The 24,305-nt window shown below is 41.2% G+C and overlaps 1 protein-coding gene across 1 annotated transcript in view; it reads left to right on the forward strand.

Annotated features, from left to right (window-relative positions):
* CNGB3 (cyclic nucleotide gated channel subunit beta 3) overlaps positions 1 to 24,305 on the forward strand; it is a 140,586-nt gene that overhangs the window by 86,267 nt on the left and 30,014 nt on the right. The window contains exons 5-10 of the mRNA XM_073329320.1: positions 1,474 to 1,682; positions 4,182 to 4,232; positions 6,162 to 6,248; positions 8,411 to 8,475; positions 11,157 to 11,279; positions 23,641 to 23,782. Coding sequence (XP_073185421.1) covers positions 1,474 to 1,682; positions 4,182 to 4,232; positions 6,162 to 6,248; positions 8,411 to 8,475; positions 11,157 to 11,279; positions 23,641 to 23,782 — 677 coding nt within the window. The remainder of the gene's footprint in view (positions 1 to 1,473; positions 1,683 to 4,181; positions 4,233 to 6,161; positions 6,249 to 8,410; positions 8,476 to 11,156; positions 11,280 to 23,640; positions 23,783 to 24,305) is intronic.

Raw genomic sequence — 24,305 nt, forward strand, 5'->3', positions numbered from 1 at the left:
CCAGCAGAGCCAGGAATACAAGTCAGGTTTCCTGATTCCCAGTCCAGTGCCTGATCCCCTAGGGCCACTGCCCCTGCAGTGCTGAAATGTCTTGGAAGCCAAATGAAGAGTTGTCATGAAAATCCAACTCTACCCAAACTGAACAAGTTTTATAAGTACTCCCCCAAAAAAACCCTGCACTGGTACTTTCTGTTCAGTCTCTAACTTTTTCCCATTCAAACTATTTTAAAGCCCTATTTTAAACATAAGTGAATCCAGCCCTCTTCCTTTAATAAATTCCATGTGTGACTCCTAGCTCTTACCAGACTCCCTTTAACAGATCATGCTGTGTTATAAAAGGCAGAGGGTGATCTTCTCTCCTCCACAGAAACTGTTCTAGCTTAAACCCATCTAACAGGTTTGTTTCTGTTTTTAACTATAAGGGTTGGGATCTTTCAGAAGTCCACTGAATGCATCCGATGAAGTGAGCTGTAGCTCACGAAAGCTTATGCTCAAATAAATGTGTTAGTCTCGAAGGTGCCACAAGTCCTCCTTTTCTTTTTGTGAATGCAGACTAACACGGCTGCTACTCTGAAACCTGTCAGAAAAGTGTAAGTGTTCTGATCCCACAAGTCAAAACAGTGAAATGAGTGAACTTCTACTCCTGAGTTTGAAGTGTTACACAAGTTTTGGACTGTAAATCACCAATTAAACTCAATGGTATTCTCATCTCTAAAATGCTGCAAAACTTTCTGAAGACTCAGGGTATGTCTACACTGCAATTAAAAACCCAGGGCTGGCCCATGCCAGCTGACTTGGGCTTGTGGGGCTCAGGCTAAGGGGCTATTTCACTGCAGTGTAGACATTCAGGCTGGGGCTGGAGCCCATATCTCACCTCATACTACATAGTCATAGAATCATAGAATATCAGGGTTGGAAGGGACCTCAGGAGGTCATCTAATCCAACCCCCTGCTCAAAGCAGGACCAGTCCCCAACTAAATCATCCCAGCCAGGGCTTTGTCAAGCCTGACCTTAAAAACCGCAAAGGAAGGAGATTCCACCACCTCCCTAGGTAATGCATTCCAGTGCTTTACCACTCTTCTTGTAAAAAAGTTTTTCCTAAATAGTGTTAATATTGCCCCCATAAAGCACTGAACTGATATGAACAGATTCATCCATCCTCACATCACTCCATGAGCAAGGTGAATAAGTATTACTATCATCAGCATCCCTGTTTGACAGATGGGGAAACGCAGAGAAGTGAAATGCCTTACCCAAAGTTACACAGCAAGGGAATGGCTTAGTCATGATTAGAACTCAGGATTTCCTACCTCCCAGGCCAGTGTTTATTCCTCCAGATCACAATGTCTGGTAAATTTGCAAATTGCACTGCTTTCCCTGGAGGATGAGTGCTTTATTTCCAAACACAGAGAGAAATAAAAAGATGATGATTTCATACAGATTAAGTCACCGGCTCCTGTTTTCTTTTCCAGATCGCCGCTATGTAGTGTGGCTCCTGATCGTTACCATTGCTTATAACTGGAACTGCTGGTTCATTCCACTGCGCTGTGTGTTCCCAATACAAACACCAAGCAACATATTCTATTGGATCCTTGTAGACACCATTTGTGATATTTGCTACTTGTGTGATATGTTGGTGTTCCAGCCCCGAATGCAATTTGTAAAAGGTGGCGATATAATAGTAAGTAACAGTGGGAAGTGGAATTTCCACATTAGGTATTGTACTTTGAACTACATTATTAGACATGAAGCAGAAACTTGTTTAAACCTCATATAGACTTTTTCTTGCAAGGCACACCTGCACTTCTTTATTTATCCAAGTATATTTATGTGCTTCTACACTGATCTTTGGCTCTTTTGCTTTGGAAAAGAGGCAACATACATTTCATACATACTGTACATGCTACACCAATATTCTAATTACACACAACAGCCATTGAAAAGGTAAAGGCAAATTCAAAAGTGTCACAAGATAGCAGCAAGGTCAGATCTAAAGCTCTTACTCACCAAATTACACAGCTGGAAAAGAGCAACTCGACGCAGCTTCTCTGGCACCTGAGACCACATGGAAATATAGCCAAAGAAATGTGTGTGAAATTTGCAACTCTCCACGGAGTCACTCATAGAGTACAGATGTTGCAGATGAAAACAGAGGCTTTTCTACTAGCCCAGTGGGTTATGCTTCAGTTACATATGGGGAACATTGCAAATGCATACACAGAAGTCAACTAAATAAAAGCTTTGGCCACCTTCTAACCTGACAAACTTTTTCCTCACAATAGCCTTTGGTAAGAGATTTACTTATCAATTTCCAGCCTCTTTACTGCCCTCAAAAGGCAGCAAGTCTCAAAAAATCAGAAGTCAGTGATGAAGAGAAGGAAACAAGTAGAGACTACTTAGCTATCAAAAACATGCATCTGAAGAAGTGGGGTTTTTTACCCACAAAAGTTTATGCCCAAATAAATTTGTTAGTCTTTAAGGTGCAACCAGACTCCTCGTTGTTTTTAAGCATCTGATAGTAAGTAGAGAGGGCACTGATACTGACAAACACACTTCATCTAGAGTTGCACGAACAGAGTGGCTTAGGAAGAACTGGGATGTGGCAATTTATTTGAGAGGAGCTAGAAAATTCACTGAGGAGGGATCCATGATGCTTCTGCTGAGCTAAGGCTGTGCAGTGATGCTCGCTGTCATGGAAAGATGTAGTTTGCACCATCTTATAGCAGCAAGGGTTAATCTAACCCATCATATCTGAAAGCGAACTGAACACAAGCACACTTTGCTGTGTTCTACCTCTCTAGAATTTTTGAATCTACTGAAGAGTTACTGCTGATTTTCCTGCACATGTTCCCAGTCCAACTCTTGGAGCATCGCCTTCCAGTAAACATGGGACCTGCCTGCAAATTTCAGATCCAAATGTGGACTTTTCCCTGTTTCAGAGGCATTCAGATATGGAATTTTGGTTGGGCCCTTCTCCCCCTTGCATGATTACTTTGTTTCAGTAGCAAGTTTAATAAACAAATTAAATTAACATGCAAAAATGAGCTTAGATTCAAGTGCACAGCAACATGAAAATTCAAAACCAAGAATATGTCTAAATTGCAATTGGAGACGTAATTGCATCTTGGATAGACATCCACAAGTTAGTTTTAATCTAGCTAGTGTAGCTAAAAATAGCAGAAAAGACACAATGGCACAGACCCCGGCACAGACTAGGAACACGAGTACATAGTGAGGGGTGTATATTGGTTTGTACAGCCCATGCTGTCTCATCATCACTGTTATTTTTAGCCACACGAAATTAAAGCTAGCTCATGTGTACCCACATGAGTTGCAATCACACTTCCATTTGCAATGTAGACATACCCTCTGACTGGTATTTCCACCTGTAACTTGGAAGCAGCTTTAACTCAGTGTTTTTGTATATTACACTGCACCTTCTGTGCTATAGGCTATTACTTAAACCCTATTTTCAGGTCTCAAATAGACATAATATGTGTCTATATTAATTGTAATGCAAAGAAATAGACTTTTCCATGCCAAGTTAGTCATTGACAACCCTTCTTAAATCCCAGTAAACTTGAGTGTTGTGAATAAGGTTAAAATTGTAGCATAAGGAAGACCACTTTTCTTTTACTTGAAGCTGTTTGTACAATTCATAGATTTTAAAGCCAGAAGGGATCATTTATGATCATCTAGTCTGAACTCCTGCAATTCTCTGAAAGCTGTGAAGTGATAATAAGGGAAGGTAGAAAATAGGTCTGCCTTGGTATGGAAAAAACCCTTAAGATTTTAAAGTTATTTTAAAAAACACCTCTGATATAAATACAGTAAGTATAATAATAGATGCAGTCCTTTAGAGACTTCTGATTAGCCTTTCCTAATAAGGTATTACCATCAGTTCCCATGGTGAGCAATTTGAAAATAAATGGCTACTCATTATTAATGAATTCAGTGTTGATTGTTATAATGCTAATGCTAAATGCATTTATTTAGCTTTCAAAGGCCCGATCCCTCTCAGAGATACTCAGAACTAGTCCCTGTATATGCTCTGAACCACTGAGCTTTGCCACTGACTTTAATGGGTGCAGGGTCAAACCCTGGCCTGAACATTATCAGGGACAGGGGTTTGGCTGATTTTTCTTAACTATGCTTTTTTCCCCTTTCTTTATAATTTTAGTCAGACAAAGTAGAAATGAAGAAATACTACCAGAATTCTCTGAGGTTTCGGGTGAGTAGGTTGTGTGCTACATTAGAGTTGTTTCAATGCTTTAAATTTTAGCCTTGGAACTCCACAAAGCTTTCCATGCTCCAATATTCCATGTAGACAGAGAGATCATACTGAAGGGTCCCTGACTGACTGTCATTTTAGCTTCTCACCAATTAAATCAAATGCCATGCTCATAAATATTGTTTATTCATTAATAAAAATATTGCCTTTGGCTGTATGACTCCCATTGACTGCAATGGGAGATAACTCTGTGAATGCATTAGATTCCAAAACTCTGGCTCAGTAGAGATTTGTTAAAGAAAGAAGCCTGTGCCCAGGTTAAAATCAAATGGTAACTTTAAATAAGAAACACTAGTATGTACTTGTGATAGTAACACATGATCATAAATAGTAGATATCACCTTGGCTCCACGCAAGTAAATCTAAAACTCCTTTTAACTTTTAAAGCTCAGTGCCTTAGATAAAATCAAGGATCCATTTTATTTTAGGACAGTTATTGCATTTTATTCTGAAATGTAATTTTCTCAGCAAGAGTGAAAAGACACTGTATTGAAATTACTGAGCCACAGATTCCCAAGCACCTCTGAAATTACAACCTAAGACCCTGCTCCTGCAAACACTTTTGTACATGCTCCACTTTAAACACACAAGAAGTCTCATTAATTCCAGTGGCAGGGCTTGAATGCCTCAAGTTAAGCGGTACAGAAGTGTTTGCAGGATCAGAGCCCAAACAGAGCAAATACAGACAATGGAGCAGGGAAGGGATTCAACCTGAAAGCAAAGTGATGGAGTAGGTATACTGGGCCTGTGTCTTAGGTTCAATCCTTGTCAGTGCCCTTGATTTTTACTGAAGTTAGTGGGAGTTGATGATTCTCTTCAGCTCCCAGGCTTGGGCTACACAACATTTTGGAATTTATCAGTTAATGAAATACTAACTGTCACTGCATATTAAAATGTATGGGGCTAAATTTTGCCTTTCCTTGCGTGGGTGCATTAGAGGAGCGAGTGGCCAGGGGACACTCCTTCCCCAGTCAGTACTTTTTTTTCAGGAGTCAGGTACTATCCATCTCTCAGCACTGGGGAGAAAAAGGATGGAATCAATAGCTAGTGGCTAAAGGCATTTCTCGGGGTGGAAGCATTTTGGCGGAGGTTGAAGGCAGGGTTCTGACTTCCATGAGCCCCTTTTGCTCCCTCACCAAAGCAGCAACAGAGTAGGGTCTGAGCCAGGAGCCACTTCCAGGAGCAGCTCCTTTTAAGACACAGCACCTGGTTGATACAGCTTCCTTTATCGCTCCAAAGCAGAGTTTCCACTTGGAAAAAATCAGGAAGAAAGAGGGAACCGCATGTGAAAAATACACTTAATGCACTGCTAGAAGGCACACAGACTCTATGATAATGTGGGCAATAAAAGACCCTGAATGGGATAGAAGAGAATGGTTGTCTTGGAGGAAGCGGTGCCTATATCTGTTGTATAGTTATAGCAGGGAGTGCCCTTCCTTATGCTCCCCACAGGTCCCTGGAGGTATTATGGCTTTGAAAATCATAATACTTCTCAGACATGATTGTGAGGTGAACCATCACCCCCCTCTCCTAAGCCCTCAGCATTTCAGGTTCATCGGCACCATAACTGAGCCCACATCATTTAATTATTAACAGCAATGCTGCAGTTAAATATCCAAGACATTGTTAATAATCCTCAGTAACTATATGAAAATCTGAGACGTATGGAGCATAAGTAAGGGCAGAAGAAAGCTCCTGGCATTTTCCTAGAGATGGTGTTGCTTGTCAGTTACTCAGAGATAGATGGCCACTGCATGCTGACTGTTCAGCTTTCATGTGCAATGATTATTAAATCTAGCCATGTTCACTACAGAATGTAAACAAGTTATAGTCATTGTCAAGTCTTAATTGAACTGTGCTCTTCAACAGCTTGATGTGGCATCAATAATACCATTTGATGTTTTATACTTCATCTTTGGGTTTAACCCAGTGTTTAGAGCAAACAAGGTGTTAAAGGTAAGACCAGACAATTTATTATGACTGCTTGTCCACTGGAAAATATGAAAAGTTTAACACCTATTGAAGATTTAGTACAAATATTTGGGAGTCTTTAGTTTCTGATTTTGTGAATGCTTCCTCTTTCTAAGAATCTAAGATACAGACTCAAACTACCACCAAATAAATAAGTAAAATATGTCATTTTAATAATAGGAATAATGTTTCTGGTTATTTTTCAGCTGATTTTACTTATATTTACTTTCTGACTTGTAAACTAGTCTGCTGTAATGTAGACTAGTTTGTTTCTACTAGTTTACATTGAAATAGTTTTAAATACCCTATTTAATTTGCCAAAAAACAACCAGTTAAGATTGCTAAATGAGAATCATGTACTTACTACTTACCTATCACATCACTTACAAAATTCAACCACTTAAAAGCAAGGGATGGTTAAGGACAACATATATCTTACACTGCCCATTTAATAAACATAAGCATATTTTTCTTATCAAGTGCAAGAAGTATATGGCGACCAGTATGGAGGGGGTGGGAAAAAGACAGATTATAACTCTGCCCCATCTCTACATCACCTTGCAGAACACATCAGCTGGATCATGGGAAGGTGCAGCCTTCACAGCCTCCCTGCATCAGCCCAATTATTTTTGAGCAGCCAATAGGGCAGTGGAGCTCCACATACCCACCCACCTCCCACCCCAACTCAGGCTAGTGGCTGAATGCCACCCTTTGGCCCTGGCATTTTACTATTCCTGCCCTTGAAAAACTCCCTGCTGAATTAGTCAATGTCAAAATCTCTCTCTTTGTTACATGTACAAAGCACTTATCACCACCTTATCTAAGCACTGCACAATGGGAATGGCATCTGTTATAGTGGCAAAACCCTTCTGGAAGTCTATTCTATATGCAAACTCATGTCAAAGGTTTACCTAAAGAAAAAACTTCCCTTATCATATTTAGCAGCCTTATGCTGACTAAGAAATTTGGGCCGGTAAGAATGGGTGTCATTGGTTTGATTGGTTTCAGAGTAACAGCCGTGTTAGTCTGTATTCGCAAAAAGAAAAGGAGTATTTGTGGCACCTTAGAGACTAACCAATTTATTTGAGCATAAGCTTTCGTGATAAGCTATTAGCAGCAGGAGAGTGGGGTGGGAGGAGATATTTTTTCATGCTTTGTGTGTATATAAAAAGATCTACTCTTTCCAAAGTATGCATCCGATGAAGTGAGCTGTAGCTCACGAAAGCTTATGCTCAAATAAATTGGTTAGTCTCTAAGGTGCCACAAGTACTCCTTTTCTTATTGGTTTGATTGATTTTTAATGTCCTGACTGGCAACACAGAATCAAAATGGTAAAGAAGAATGTAAAGCAAAACACTATATAATATCAGGCAAGTAAATTTGTGCTAGACAGAAAACAGCAAAAGTGCCTGTTAATGTTAAAGGCGTATAGCAAAACTAAAGTAAAAATATTTAATGTGGGAGGAATTCAACCCAGGAGTAGATTAACTAACCTTTAAAAATTCCTCATGAGACCTCATATTTTGATGTTACAGTCTGGGATACCCTCAGCTAACTAGGAAGTGACAGGGATTTCAAGATGAGGGGAGAGGGTTTTTTTTAATGATTAATTTACTTTGGCAAAATTACGTTTAGCCTAAGCAAGTACATTTTTCACTGAGTAAAAAGTCATTCATCATCATCATCAGTCATCACAGTAAATGGCAAGCAGGCACATCATTTGCTATGGGACAAAGGGGGCAGTTGCCCCTCCCATATGTTGGTCTGCCCCCACCCCCAGACTTTTCATAGGTCTGTATGAGCCACTTTTTGCCTCCCCCAACTTTATATGTGATTATATTATATCCTGTAATGTTCTATATGTTGACATAACTTTGCCCAGCTCCAGATTTTACTGAAATGACTCCCCTAATGACAAGATGTCATCCATAACGTAGCTAATAGGGACAAACAACACCAAAATCTATGCTGAGCTCAATTTTCATCTTAGCTTTGCAGTTCACCTTTAAACTAGATGTTTAAGGGATGTTAGACAAGTGAAAAATACATTATTTTCAAAATATGTATGTGAACTAATGTCAGTCCCATTAGAAAAATATATGTTATAAGGACCATGGTTCGATTGCTTTCGTTTGGTTTCTGTCTAGCATATGACCTTCTTTGAGTTCAATGACCGGTTAGAAGCTATCCTGGATAAAGCATACATCTACAGGTACGTGGGCGGTAGACTTACAGTATGCAAAGTTTGGCACAGAATTTCAATCACTGTCCTGAACATGCGGTAAGAAAGACAAGATGCCAGGCATGAATTTTCCAAGTCCCAAAAAAGGCAACTAATGCAATGCCTACAACAGACCAAAAAGGGAAGAGAAGAGCTGTTAATCCAGGCATGAAAGGGAGTTCAGGATGGAGGGACAGGGTACCCTCCCCCAGGTGTGCAGGGGTTAATGGCTTATTTGAGCCCCACCAGCCCATCCACTGGCTCAGATGATGCCTTTTCTCCACTACTGGTCACCCCAACTCCCAACCCCAAGGGTGGGGGGACCTTAAAGGAGCCATTACCCTTTTTCCCCACCAATCCAAACAAAGCCTTTTAGGTTGTGGGGGTTGCATTCTGTCTCCCAGGTTGTCAGTCAAGCACAGTGTTGAATATGTTAAACCCCAAACAACTCCTCTTGGTTATTTTTTAACTGTCTCTCTTCATTATACAAACACTAATGTACATGGGTAATTTTATTCACACGAGTAATCCCATTCTGTTTAGTTTGATTACATATGTGAGTAAAGTTACTCTCATTCGTAAATGTTTACAGGATCAGGGGCACATGTCACCATACCAGACAGAATCTGAAGACCCATAAGGGGTTTATTTAATGGGATCATTACTGGAGACTTCCTTTGCTTATGGCTGAAGTGAGATTCTGCGTGGTAGTTTGCTGGCACATTGCAGCAGTCATGATACCAAGGTTGTTTGAATGTTTTTCTTTATGCACTGCTTTCACCTTGCCTTTGCTATGTACAGAATCTTCCCCCAATCACTGTCTTAGCTGAACATGGGGTGAGAGTCAATGCAGCACAGACCTTGGATAGTGAAAGCATGGGTGACTTTACATGACTTTTGTGCCTTCTTTATTACAGGCTGCTCTAGGAACCAAAACAGCTCCTAAGTAACAGCACTACCCTGTGGGCTACCAGGTTGCTAAGAATGCCCATAATGCTGCTTCCAACTTAATCAGCCCCATCCCCTCGCCTGCAGCTGTGCAGTGCCATTTGCCTTATACCAAGTTTTGTGGCGGGTGGCTTGCAGAGCAGCATAGGTTGCTGTATGTAATGCCTGCACCTGGAAAATTCTCCTCCACGCAGCTCTGGGGATTATATGGTTCTTGTATGCTGCCGCAATGGGAGCAAGAATCCCTTCCATGACACTTTGTTATATTTCAGACAATGACATTAAATGATAGACTTGGGATTCTTGCATTACAAACCAGATATTTTATGAGATTTAGGCACAGAAGTTACATTCAAAAGAAAGGGAGAATATTATCTATGTAATACAACCTAATATCTGCTAAGCAAAACAGAAATTGATGTTTTGGAACTTCATCTTATGTTTTTATCTTAAGTATTTCTTAGGTGCTTATCATCATGGTATATAGATACCATTTGAAATTCACTGCACTTGATCAGTGTGCATGACGCCCATGCATTTCAAAATCCAGTTAAAATTACCTTCCTTACTGGAAACCTTTTAAGAAATTGCTGTAGCTAATTTCACAGACGTTGTCCTTCCCTCCTCCCCGCCCTCTTCACTCATTTAATGCCAGATTCCTCTCTGTTCTGTTAGTGCAAGGGCATTCTCCCGTGCAGCGCCTACCAGATGGAACAATCTTGCTACAGCTCTCTGTATCGACTCTACATCTCATCTCATTTCTAGTCTCATCTGAAAATATATTCTCTCTCGCCTTGCCTATACTTTTTAATTTCTTCCTCTTTAGGATTTATGATTTTAACTCTGTAACCATATTTATAAACTATATGAGGTGTATTGTATAATAATCTTCAACACTTACATGATGCCATCCATACAGATGCTTCACAAACGTTAATTGATTATACCTCATAAGTCTCCTGTGAGAGAGGTAGGATAAATTTATCCCCATTTTCCAGATAGAGAAATTGAGGCACAGAGAAAGTAAGTAAACTTGCCCAGGGTCACATACTGAGTGTGAGAACTAGAATTAGAACCGACATCTCCTGAGGTAGCGACTAAACTACATTACCCTCTTTGCTGAAGGACTTAGGATATAGTTTATATAAAAGACAATACTCAAATCAAAATTGTGTTGCCTGCTCAGTGAGGGCAGCATATTTCCCTTTTTAAAGAATTGGGTGAATTACGTGCTCAAGAGACTGAGGAACCAAAAGTACCGGCAGGAACAGGCATTTTGCAAGCTTCCTTGTGTAGCTGTCAATACACATAATTTCTGACCTGAAACACCTACCGCTCCAGCCCTGAGCCTGTCTTCAGCAGAGTCTAGCAAATACATTGATTCATACCCTACAATCCCATTAATACAGTTTCACCTTTCTATAAACATTTATAACCAGTTAAACCAATGTCCTAAGAGAAACATAATTTAGGAATGACCCTGTATCAACTATTCTATAAAGGTGATTCCTTTGGCCTTTGGAGGAAGGCAAAGGCAGGAGATGGCACATTGGAAAAACAGCTGGCAAATACCAGTCAAGTAATACTGTACTGTGGCAAGTAATAGCCGGCATTAATACAGCTATTGATCAAAATCAGGGAGTTCCATATTAAAGGGAAAATAAAAACAAGCTGTTTTCCTGGAATTATATCAGCTGTGATTTGCAATATGTTGTCCTTTACAGAGTCATTCGAACAACTGGATACCTGCTGTTTATCTTGCACATTAATGCATGTGTTTATTACTGGGCCTCAGACTTTGAAGGAATTGGCAGCACCACATGGGTGTATGATGGCAAAGGAAATATGTAAGTTCTTCTTTTGCAAAAGATTTTTGTTGATTTTCCCCCCAGCTTTGCTTGCAAGGTATGCCCTTATTTTTATAACTGCTTGGATAGCTAACTTTTAGCACCATTACTGCTGATTGTTGGTAATGAATGGTGCTAATTATTTGGAGGGCAGGTGGAGTGAATAATTACTTTACCACTTTCCGTTTTTATGGGTTTATGAGTCAGCTCTAACCACTAACTTAATTAAACATTTAAAATGCAACACGGGTCATAAATTAAACTTACTTTTAGGTATGCACATGGGAAGTGTTACAATCATTTGAAAGGATCAGGGGAATAGAACTGGGACAGACTATACTTCAAGGGAGCATCATGTAATTTAATATAACATTTTACCCTCTCTAGACTCCATGGTTATTGGTCTGAAAGAGGTCCCACAGGTTTCTGTCATTTTCAATGAAGGTCATGCTTAAGCGTGTGGTTAAAAAAAATCTCCAGTGGGAAGGCTTAGGTATTGGCATACTCTGCCAACGGCTGCTCATTGTGGGACTCACTCAACTGTGGCACCGGTGCCAAGGAATAGCTGTTAATTAAGATGAAGGAAAGAACGAAGGAAAAATTGCAAAGTTACACAGTATATATTGTAGGTATAGATGTATAAAAGCATTTGAATTTCTTTCAAGGACAGTGATAAATTTAAAGCCATAGAGGCCTAAATTTGTCCATTCATTACATACTTTGAAAAAGAAAAGGAAACTGGCTGTGTAAGCGTGTCTTAATCCAGCTGTAGCCATTACCTTTAATAATGTGCAAACATGGAGCGTTAGCTTGTGATTTGATCAGACTCAATGAGCAATGCAAAGTTAAGCAGGGGATCGATATTTTGATGGAAGATCTGCAAAAGAAACCCAGATGCTGCAGAAAGTGGATTTGGGGATGGAAGATCATACAGAAGGCAATATTATTAAACATTGATTATTAGTAGTAATTAGATTATTTCTAGGAAAAAATAAGCTTCAGTATATGCCTTAAGTTTCCATATCCAACTCCAGTCCTGGGCTCTGGTCCTGCAGACAGATATACATGCGAGTAGTCCCTCTGAATTCACTAGGCCTACTCATAAAATTAAAGCTAAACATGTGTAATTATTGATAAAATCATAACATCAGATTGCCAGGATTCTGACAAGAATCAGTAAGAGTGAATTTCAAGTATAAATGTTTAAGTCAGTGTCATTCTTGATTTACTTGCCTTGTAATTAAGGAGGGACCTAGACAACCAGCTTCATACTGATTCTGGACAACATAATGAGTGCTCTGTCAGTAGAGAACTTACTCTGTCCTTTAAAATTCTAGTTTCTTCTGGAATGGACAAGAAGACAAAAGGAGAAGGTCTTCACATTTTTTGTGGACAGAAATATGTTACATTCACGTTTAGAAGACCTACTAGTTCTTTGAGTGGTTGCAGATAGTAGTCCACCCAAATATGCACGTGCCAAGTACACTGAAGCCAGAGAACTCTGCTTAGCAATACCTGTCAGGACAGCACTTTTACTCTCTGGCCCTAGAAACCCCTCTGTGGCTATATAAGGGTGGTGCTGCCCTAGCCCACCTCAGTTTCTTCTCACCGCCTGCAGCTTGAATCAGAGCATTTAGTGTGGTGTTCACCTCACATTCGTTATCACAGTGTTTCAGTGGGGGGTTTTCTGTAAATAGTTCATTTAGTAGTACCTTAAATGTTAGCTTACTGTCATGTAGGTATTAGAGTTTAGTATGGGGTAATGCCTTCTCTGGGTTTCAAACATTTTCCACTTTGTGGGGTTGCTATATCTACTAATGACCCACACTCGATGTTTACTGTGACTTGGGGAAGAGCACATTAAGGAAAGGTGTTCTATTTGCAAGTCCTTTAAGAAGAGATCACAGGTGGCAAGGGACTTGTGTTTGAAGAAGCACCTCATGGAGCAGGCCCTGAGGCCCACTTCAGCTCCAGGGACTTCCACAGATCCTCAGGTTCCCTCAGAGAGCTCCTGAGCCAGTATGGATTTGGGGTTCCATGTCCAGTCTCATTCATCCAGGAGGAAGAGGGATCATTCCCCTTTCTCTGGTTCCTCAAAGAAAAGAACCCACAAAATGAACCTGAGGCTTCTCCAGCATCTGAAGAGATTCTTCTTCCTCCCCATCTAGGAGGAATGCATACTGGCATATGAGTCTCCCAGTAAGTGGGAAATAGCCAGGTCGTCAACCGACTCTGTACCATCAACTCCAGTACTGCCCCAAAGTTGTCCATTGAGTCCGGTACTGATGACAGCGATGTCAGCACCAACAGTCTCCACACTGCCAATAGAACGAGGAGTACTTGTGGCACCTTAGAGACGAACAAATTTATTTGGGCATAAGCTTTCGTGGCTTATGCCAAAATAAATTTGTTAGTCTCTAAGCTGCCACAAGTACTCCTCGTTCTTTTTGCTGATACAGACTAACACGGCTACCATTCTGAAACCTGTCACACTGCCAATGTATCAGGAAGCAGTGGACTAGCTGGGTCTGCCTATTCCTGACTCACCACTCATTCATGAGCATTCGACTATGATGGTCTTGCCTTCGGCATTGTTGGCACCCCCAGCACTGATGCCCGACTTATCAGTGTCAGCACTATCATCTACACTACCTCATACCCAGGGCCCTGGGTTTCAGTCAGCTTCCAGTTTGATACTGAGGAGACTGCCCGTGCAGATGCTATTTTCAGTACTAATGACAATTCCAGTGCAGTCTACATCTGGGAGTCTGGTACCAGCTTCATTTCAGTATGCCATAAGTCTGGATGAAGCATATGCTGCATCCAGAGCTGACTGTAAAGATGTCTTGGTCCCCACACAGCCTTCTGTAATAAGGATGGGGTCTATATTCTTCCATAAATTTCACTCATATCCAGATGAGCGGCATACGTTAGATGTAAAGTAGTGCTTGGTGTTCTATCTGGAAAGGACTAAACCATTTTGTTCATCACCTTGGCTTTTTGTCTCCTGTGTGGATTGAATGAATGATCCACCATTCTCCACAAAGACAATTTCCCAGTGGATAACTTCCTGCATTATCACAGCTTTTGAAGTAGCTCAGGCTACATTCCCACAGTCACTTTAGGCTCATTCCACAAGAGCCCAAGCAACATCCATTCCATTTCTTAGGGCAGGTCTACACTACAGCAGGGATCGACGCTTTGAGATCAATCCATCGGCGGTCAATTTAGCCATGGGTCTAAGAAAGACCCGCCAAATCGAATGTAAATCACTCTCCAGTCGATCCCTGTACTCCACGCCCAATGAGAAGAGTAAGGTAAGTTGACAGGAGATTTTCTTCCATCAACCCCCATGGTGTAGACCCCTCAGTAACTCGACATAAGGTATGTCGACTCCAGCTACGTTATTCACATAGCTGGAGTTGCGTGGCGTAAGTTGATTTACCGTGGTAGTGTAGACATAGCCTTAGTGATGTTTCAATATTGGTCATCTGTAGGGCTGCTACATGGTCTTCCAATACATACTTTTGCTAAACGTTTTGCATATACCATGGCATCTAGGTTGGATGCAAACTTTGGGAAGGCAGTTCTGCAGTCATTGTTTAATTGGACTCTGACTCCCACCACCTGAGAGTACTGCTTGTGAGTCACCTGAGCAGAATGCACATCTGCATCCACTGGAAGAAGAAAAGAGGGTTACTTACCTGTATTGTAACTGTTCTTCTTCAAAGTGTAGGTGCAGGCGTATATTCCACAACCCACCCTCCCTCTCCTCTGAAGATGACCTTTTACAACACCAACATATCATCTTACCGCTATTTCCGTGTCGTATTGTACTTATAAAGAAGGAATCAGATGTAATCAGCAATTTATTTCATCTGTGCTTGGAGTGCACCAAAGTGTATTTTTCAAATACAGCTGATTCAAAAGCATTGCACTGCACTGCACTGAACATTTCAACACCTAACTTCTAGGCAACTAGCCACACAATGGAAGCCACAATCGCTGGGTTCGGCACCTAGGCTCCCTATGCAATGCAAGGGGGGAGAGAGTCACCCGAGAATGGGATCTATAAAAGCCAGCACACTAGGTAGGGAGCTGCCTAAGTGAGCCAATACCAGATGACAAGGAGAGGGGTGGGTTCTAAGCCCCACCACCCTCTCAGAGTTAGTTGCCCAAGTCTAGGCTGCAGGAAGGTGCCTATCTCTGCTTGGGATCCATAGCTGAAGTCTTTCCTGGAGTCAGATGGCTAAGCTGTTTCTTGCAAGAACAGAGGCAGCACATGCCTAACTCCAGACCAAGCGGCTGCTGCTGGGAAGAGGAGGAGGAGAGGTGGGAAACCCCTGTTCAAATCCCTTCTCATCAGGCAAAGGATTGAACTGGGGGGCTCCCACTTCCCAGGTGAGTTCCCTAACCCCTGGCTAAAAGTTATAAGGGAAGCCACTGTGCCCTCCTTCCCCAGCTATTTGGTGTGGAGCAAAGTGTGGAGCAGGCCCTGCAGGGGGAGGTGGGGGCACCATCTATCTTCACCAGTGTAATTCACTGCTAATCTACTCACCGCTACGAGCCCCCTCGAGTGCAGGCACAGTGCCACGGCTCTCTCGCTCTCTCGGCAGTTGCTGCAGCACTGTGACGGTTTCTCTGTCAGGTAACTCGGTCCTCTGATTGGGTCACCATCTTTAGTCTACCCCTTCCAGGTCCCAATTGTTGAAAATGTCCTTAACAGACACAGAACAAAGTTTCTGCCCTCTCTGGTGCTCTACTTCAGAGACTCCTCAGTTATGTCTGCAGGCCCTTGCTGAGCCCAACTACCCTTCTGAAGGGCTTGTAACTCCCTCAATGGGGCCAGTGGGGGAACTCAGCCTCACGCTCAACTCTGGGTTCCAGCCCAGGGCCCTGTGATGCACAGCTAGATCACAATCCTCTACCCACATAGCAGTTTTGCCAGTGCCCACCTGGCTCTTTCCTCCCTTCTGGGGCTCCCAGGCTCATCCCCAGTTACTCAGGGTGTCTCCCAAGCCTCCCTGCTGACTCCAGGACCTATCGGTGCCTTCTTGCTCCCTGCAGCCTTTTCCATCCAGCCTTTCTCCAGCTGGTCCTCTCAGCACTTAAATCTGACTCCTTTTATACAGAAGTCAGCTGATTCCTTTCAGCTTTTCCAGTCCTTAGGGCAAGCCACCCTGTTACAACCTGGTTTGAGGATCCGTGCTTGAGCTTAGGCATGATAAAGGTCTATGGGCTTGTGCCCGTGGCAGCAGTGCTCATGCCCAGAGGCAGAAACATAGGCACCTAGGGGACTTTTGCAATGAGAAATTAGGCATCAAAATGGTTAGGCGGCAGCTGAGCAGGGATTTCGGGAATACAGTGGTACCTAAATCTTAAGCACCTAAGTCCCTTTATGGATCTAGGCCTGAGTCAATACTGAAGCAGTGCTCCAATGTTAGAGTATACCGTGCTAATGGAGGACATGTAAAGCTAAGGTCCTGATCTCCCGTCATTAAAAATGCTGTGTCATTTTTGGCAAAGAGTAGGGGTAATTTAGGCCAACTAGCCTGGCCTAATTCCTATTGGGTAATTGCATTTTGCTTACCTACAATTTCCCCTGGGGATATGACTTTCTTCACTTTGTTTATAAAATTATATAATATTGCTATACAAACTTCAAAGTCAGACCATAAGTGGATGCACTTTGGTGCTGAATTAAATTATTCTTATTATTATCTCACACTTATATTACAGTAGCACTTAGGGGTCCATATATAACCCAGTCTTGCAAAGTGCTGAGGGTTACCTGCAAATAGGTATCCTGAAAATGGGTGAATGCCTCTTGCAAGGGGCTGACAAGCAATCGGCAACTTACAGGATCAGGCCTGTGATGTTAGCTGATTGTTGAATATTTAGGGCTCTTTTGATCAGAGGCATTGTGTGAACATCAGTTATTATTGCAGATTTACTGTGAATTTAAACATATCAGACAGTTCTTGGAACATTTGCCTCCTTAGAAAGCAGAAACCAAGAGCAACCTAGAAAAATAATTAGAAAAACAGCCAGCCTCACAGCATGTGTTATTAGGCTCTGAGTCTAGTAATGCATACATTTCCTTTCATGTACCAATCAGACTTGCCAGCATTTTAGGAAAGAAAATATTTCAGTGGTCTCAGACCTACAGAGTGATAACAGACTGATTAAAATGGAGCTCTCACTCACAGTCAAGATAAGCCAAACAAGGTTTCGTAGTTCATTAAAAAGACACCAGTCAGCATTTCAACTAATACTGGACACAGCACAATTTTTAGTGGTCTCACATTACGCTGACCCAAAGCGAATGAGTTAGCACTAATTTAATGGCCTGAATGTTTTATAGACACTTCCTGGTATGTACATAAAATATTGTCACTTATGGGCAAGCTTCTAAGTGATCAAATAAAGTTGGCACTCATGAAGTTGGTTATTTCTTTGTTGGGAAAGAAACAAGTAGACAGGGACAAGAGTTTTCTTAGTCTAGTTAACTGACATGTACGTTTCTGAACAGACATCTTAAACAGTAAAAGCAAATGTCGGCTTAAAGCTCACACATGTGGCACCACACCACCTTCAGACCACTGGCAAAACAATCCAAAGAGCTCTCTTGTCAAGTCCCAGCCAGCTGCTTGTCCCTCCAATTTGTGTTAAGACTTTGCAGTGCCTCCATTAACCTCCCCCCAAACACATCAAAATCTTCGGGGTTGAGGCTTTCAGTCAAAGTCCTTGCTCACTGCCACTGACTAGGTGTCAATCAAAATTTTCCCCCCGTAACCTTCACAGTAGTGTCCAGAACCCAGCCTCACAACCGGTAATCAAATCAAAAACTGTGGTGATGAGCATAGCATAAGAACATAGATAGATTACGTCTGAGCTTTCCTGACATGAGAATATGGAGCCATTTGAACCTATGACATTTGCCAAGTGAAGTGCCTTATGTACAATCTCTAACCCAACATGCTGGCATGTTGCATGGGTCTCCAGTAACCTCACCTAAGTACAACAGAATGAATAACTGACAATAAATGCATTCAGCGTGTTTCACCTTTTCTTTTATTTGAAAATTATCCACAAACAGATTGCAAGTCTCAAAATGTATTTTTTATTCAAAATTGTCATTGGTATTGAAATAGTGCATGATGATCCTGATCAGGATGAGGGCCCCATCATGCCAAGCACTATAAAAACCAACACATTCCCTGCCCTGAAGAGCTCAGTTCCTGGCCCTTGGATTAATTGAGCAAATATTACAATTGAAGGTGCAGTTTACTCTAATGTCTGCAACTAAATTATGTCACATCCTTAATTAACGTAGCTGCATGAATTTTGAATGGTGTCTGACTGTGGCAGTCCCAATCGTCTCAGTAGGCTTGGATGGACAAGTTGGGGTAGGAGGGTTGTCATGTTCTATCATGAGATAACAGAGAGCTAACTCGAGTTAATGGCTAATGTGACTGTAAATGTGAGTGTCAATTCTCCACAACTATTTGTTCCAGGATGCAAACTTTTGTTCCTGGTTGTGGTTCAGCCTTGGGCTCAGTCTAGGCTAAACCATGACAAGGAGCAAAGATTTGTGTCATGGAACAACAGTTTGTGTATGGTCTATGTTAGCATTTGAAATCAGATTAGTTAGAGTGTTGTTTGGCACACAGCTTAGATTTTTCAGCCTATTAAGTCAAATGTGACCAGGTTTTTTTCCTTCTTTGTGGGTGTTGCCCTCAGAGCTGCTTGTAATAGGATAGACCTGTTGCATTACTGCAACTCTTATGTCTTCTAGCTAGTTCAGCTTTGTCCTTCAGTCTGAGAACTTGACTTTCATGGGCTTTCTGCTTTTTCCCTTTTTCTTTAAATGTATATATCACACCTGTTTAGTGGCTGAGGTCAGCAAGCTATTGGTCAACAGACAATAAGCAATTTAAGGGAAAGAAGCTTCAGGTTTGGAGACATTAGAAGGCCAGATTTTACCCACCACTTTACTATCCTTGCTCTGTCTGGGTTGTGTTTTTGGAGGACTCTAATATGGAAGACCTAAGTCTTCTTGAATGAAATGGATGCACAAGTACCAGCTTAAAACTTGAAGAGCATTTTCAGTTATGCTATTCTTCATACACATCGAAGTTTGACCATTTTAATCAAAGCCATGCAAACAGTTTGTTGTATTATGAAATGATTTTTTATGAAAGCGATATATTCCTATTTGCATAGAGTTATCAGACACCTATCTTGTTTACATTCTTTATGAATGTTTTTATTTGTATTCCTTATTTTAGGGAAAAATCTGATGGTTTGATTGCCTGAGGGTTAAACATACTGTCTATATTATGTAAAGGGAAAATCCCACTCTTGTCTCTACTTTGTTTTAACATTAATTTTTCAGCTATCCAGTTTGCTGTATAGCAAGCAGTGATGATTTCAAGATATATTTAGCTAGTAGGAAACAGAGCTGCTACTACCATAGCATTTGGAATCTATCTTTTCTGGCTCCTTGTTTTTACAATTTCTTCTTCTTTTTTCTTCTTGGCAGAGTGGCCTTATATTTCTGAACTCTAAGTTCAGATTAAAGCAAAAACAATACATTGAATAAATGGGGAAAATATAAAACTTGTGTCTGACAGATAGTGAGCAGCATGTGACTCATGCTGTAAAAAGTGTCTATGTGAACTGACAGCACAGAAGTACTGTCTGCACTGCACTAAACATATCACCCGTAATGAACAGATGTTTTTTTTAAAACATACACTTGCTTTTCAAGTAGATACATACACAGTATTAGACCAACCCCTGAAGTTCCTCAGGCTGCTATCTATATTGCGCTCACACTGTACCATCTGTTTTCCAGATATCCTCAGAGACATTGCCCAGACCAGTGTTACAATCTCTAACATGCTGAAGTCATGGAAGCTACCGCCAAAAGCCAATGCTACATCTTACCCACTCTGAACTTCCAAGGCCGCTTGTTCAGAAGTAGCACTGTTTCCTTTATTACTTTTAAGTTCTTAAGGCTGTAGCTCAGGACCGGCACAGTATTCTCAGTTTTGTCCAGTGAATACTGGATATCTTTTTAGGCATTAACTAACCTACTCCTTACAGCGCTCCAAACGAGCTAGAGATGTCCTTTCACCCTAAAAGCTGTGATACTTGCAAAACGGAAACATAACCTTTCCTCACCGCTTACATTTACCCGACCCCAGACCCATGGGAAACAGAGCTACCAACTGTGCAGATGTAATGCCGACAGACCCCGGTTGCTGGCACTGAACTGGGGACCTCTGGACTTAGTGCATGAGCCTCTAGAGCATGAGCTAAAAGCCAACTGGCTGTTTGCTAAAGCTGTAGAGCAGACTCATTTCCTCTCTCTCTGAATGGTCTCAGTGCCGCTCGATGTGGGTTACGTAGACTTTGCTGGAAGGATGCTGGATCTGTGGAACTCTGTGAACCATATAGGGGTTTAATCTAGATATCCATGTTATAACTTTACAGTACTGGGGGGGTCGGACAAGGGACGGGATTAGTTTCAAGTGTTAGCAGATCTGCAGTGCATTTTCAGTGTCAGAATTGTTAATGAAAAATGACAATTCTAACTGTTAAAGTCTGCAAGTGGATAATGGTGGTAAAAGTGATCATTACTAAATCTCATTATAGTGAAGCCAGCTTAACGTGACCACCCAAGGGATCAGCAAAAAAATCAATTGTTTATCACAGGTTGACCTTTAACTAAAAGGTCAAATAAAAGCATACTGAAAACTTTAGGTATATAAAGTGGTTTAAAACAGGGAATTGCCTGTTGGAAGTAGCGTTTCATTCAGCTGTCACAGAATTTATACAAAACTGCCACTTCATAGGTCTCAAATTGCACGATCATCTATACAGTGTATTAATGGCATTACCCCATATGTAAGGTTATATGTGATAAGAGTAAATTAAAATTTAGACCCCAATCCTGCAGACAGGTCAGCGGGTTTCAGGACTCAAGGCAGACAGAAAGGATATGCACTGGAGCATCTATTTTCAGGATTGAGACCTCAAGTTATTTGTACTTCCTATTAAGTTTCTTTCTACATCTAATAAAATGTTAATAAATTTAAAAGAAAAAGTCTGTAAAATGCAATGATATGTAAAATTGAAGTTTATTGTACAGTTAGGGAAAATGAACAACTCTAATAATCTAAAAAGGAGCTAAAATTTGATGATCAAGACATTCAGAATGCTCCATTATAAATATTAATTAGTTATTTTACTAAGGATGAAAAGTATTTTTAAAGACTCAATTACCTTTTTTAAAATACCATAGCTCATAAAAGCAAAGAACACTATCACTTTCACTAAAATGATGAACTGGTTTAAAAAACTAATTAATCCCATTTTAGTATTAGGATGATGTAGTGCTATTTCCAGTGCCATCTTTCAAATGTAATTTAAAACAGTGTTAATGTTCTGCTGTGATTCTTAAAGATCCCAGTGCACTTTTGGCAAAAGTGAGGGAGCTAGCACTGGTGTTTTAGCTAATTTCTAATCTCAGGCCAGGTCTATACTTCAGACTTTTGCTGACATAGCTATGTCAGCCAGGCTTTGATGAGATGCAATTTATCACTGACATAGCTGTGGTGGCAAAAAGCCACTCACATAGACACAGTTATACTAGCAAAACTGCCCTTTTGCTGGTTGTGACAGAACGCACTCCTGTATTCACACCCTACACATTATTGTAATAATCTTTGTCCAAAATATACCTTGGGAGGTATCATTTGAGAACTAACAACTCAGGGGTCTATAATATCATGGTGAAATGTGTGTAGCCACATTATATATAACGATTTGAACATGAACTGAAATTATGACTGAAATGTGTTTACCAGACAAGTCTGGTGAGGGCTAAACCTGTTTTTCAAAGACAAAAGACAAGCTGACGCCTCTAGCCAGGTGTCATCAAAGTTGATTGGCAATTACTGGTCAAGTGGCCATTCTTTGGCAACAAAGGTGGGCAGGAACAGATTGTGCTGCATTTTAGCAAATGACAACATGGAACTTCTTTTACCACAAGACTCCTTGTCTCCATCCTCACAGAGGGAAGGAACTTTATCGAGGGGTAATCTCAGGAAAATGAATTTCAAAGGGAGATAGAACTATAAAAGTGAGGGGCAAAAACTCCCCCATTTCTTTGTTTCGCTCCCTCTCTTACCTAAGAAGACAAAGGAACCAGCCCTTTGACTTTGGTGGCACAGCTGACCTGAGAATTTGCTCAGCAACGTTGCAGAGAACGTGTGGAAAGGATTTTAGCTTGAACCAAGTCAAGTTGTAGCTACTAGAAACCGTTTTATCTTCAGTTCACCTTTAACCATTTCTGACTTTAATACCTTGTACTTACTTAAAATCTCTCTTTGTAGTTATATAAACTTGTTTTATTTTTTAATCAAAACTAATCCAGTGCTGTGTTTAAACTGAACTGTTTGGGTACTCCAGTTGAAAAAGCAAACTGTTGAATATTGACCCCTGACAGGGGCAATGGGCCTTTAATATCAGAACTGCCCAGGAGAGGGCTGGACAGTGCAGAACATATGTTTTGGGGAAAATTCAGGACTGGGAGTGTGTTGGGGCCACCCTGCAAGTGGTAACCGAGGCTGGTGGAAGCCAGCGTGTGACTGGAGTGCGCTGGAAGGCTACAGCAATACACAGACCTTCAGGGTCTGACTTGCATACTGGCTCTTTGCGAGAGGCCCAAGGTTGCAGGGCAGTTGGTGACACAGCTCCCCACTGGTCTGGATTGCACACCGGAATGTGACGCTGGTATAACTTATTTCACACAGAGGGAGGAAAGCTGAAATAAACTGGGCCAGCAGAAGTGCAGTTTTGCTGGTATAAGCTGCATCCACACTAGGAGCACTTTGCCAATATAGTTTACCAGTGTAGTTATACATGCAAAGTGCTGCTAGTGTAGACCTGACCTCAGTCTATTTCGCAAGGTTTTAATTGTGCCCTTATCACCATGGTATTTACATCAAGGATAACTGCATTCTGCCTATCTAAAATCCTCCCTGACAGTTTCAAGTAGCTATTGTCCTAAACTGTCATATAGAGTTACTGGGCACTGGTAAGTAGCTGCTGTATTTTCTGTATGCATCTAATTTGGGGCTTTATTGGGTCTGCTCCCATTATTAAAGGTTTGCAGGACTGGGCAATCATTTGTGAAGCCTTAGAGAGCTTATAAGATGAAAGGCGTCACAGGGTTTGTTTCTGGAAGGTGCTGAGCCCCCGGACTCAAGACAGCAAAGCACATGCATAACTTTAAATATGTAACTAGTCCCACTGAAGTCAATACAATGTATGCTGTCTGTATCCCCAGGTATCTGAGGTGTTACTACTGGGCAGTGCGCACTTTAATTACCATTGGTGGCCTTGCGGAACCGCAAACCCTCTTTGAGATAATCTTTCAACTCCTGAATTTTTTCCTGGGTGTCTTTGTGTTCTCCAGCTTAATTGGTCAGGTAAACAAATGAATTAATCGCTAGATTTACAGTTGTGTAAATTACTGCCATGTAAAGACAACGTACTCTTTATGGCCTCTTTCATATACATAATACAGAAAACTTTGAAGCAGAAGATCAAAAAAGCTCAAGGACTCTTTTGAGTCTCCACTGTATATATTTTTCTGACAGATGTATTTATCTATGGTTGTAGTTCCAAGTAGAGCCCTTCGTAAGTTACAGTAGACCCCAATTTTCAAGGCCATAGCTTCAATTCTGCAGTTGGACCTGTCTGGTGGAACTCTACAGGGAGGCCTGCCCATATGGCTCAGATTACAGCAGCACAGCTCATGAATTTATGCAACTGGCTTACTTGAAATGCCTTGGTCCATTCTGAGCCTGGGAGAGTAACCTTTGTTGGGTCACCCAGCACTGCTACACTATAATTTTAATATCAGATTTTGGATTTATCTTTAGATGTTAATGAATTGCACTTGCTGTTAATTGCAATCAAGGATGCACAGAGGGTTTGGGGGGCCTATGG

This window comes from Lepidochelys kempii, chromosome 2, assembly GCF_965140265.1.
Source record: "Lepidochelys kempii isolate rLepKem1 chromosome 2, rLepKem1.hap2, whole genome shotgun sequence".
NCBI classification, from domain to species: Eukaryota; Metazoa; Chordata; order Testudines; family Cheloniidae; genus Lepidochelys; species Lepidochelys kempii.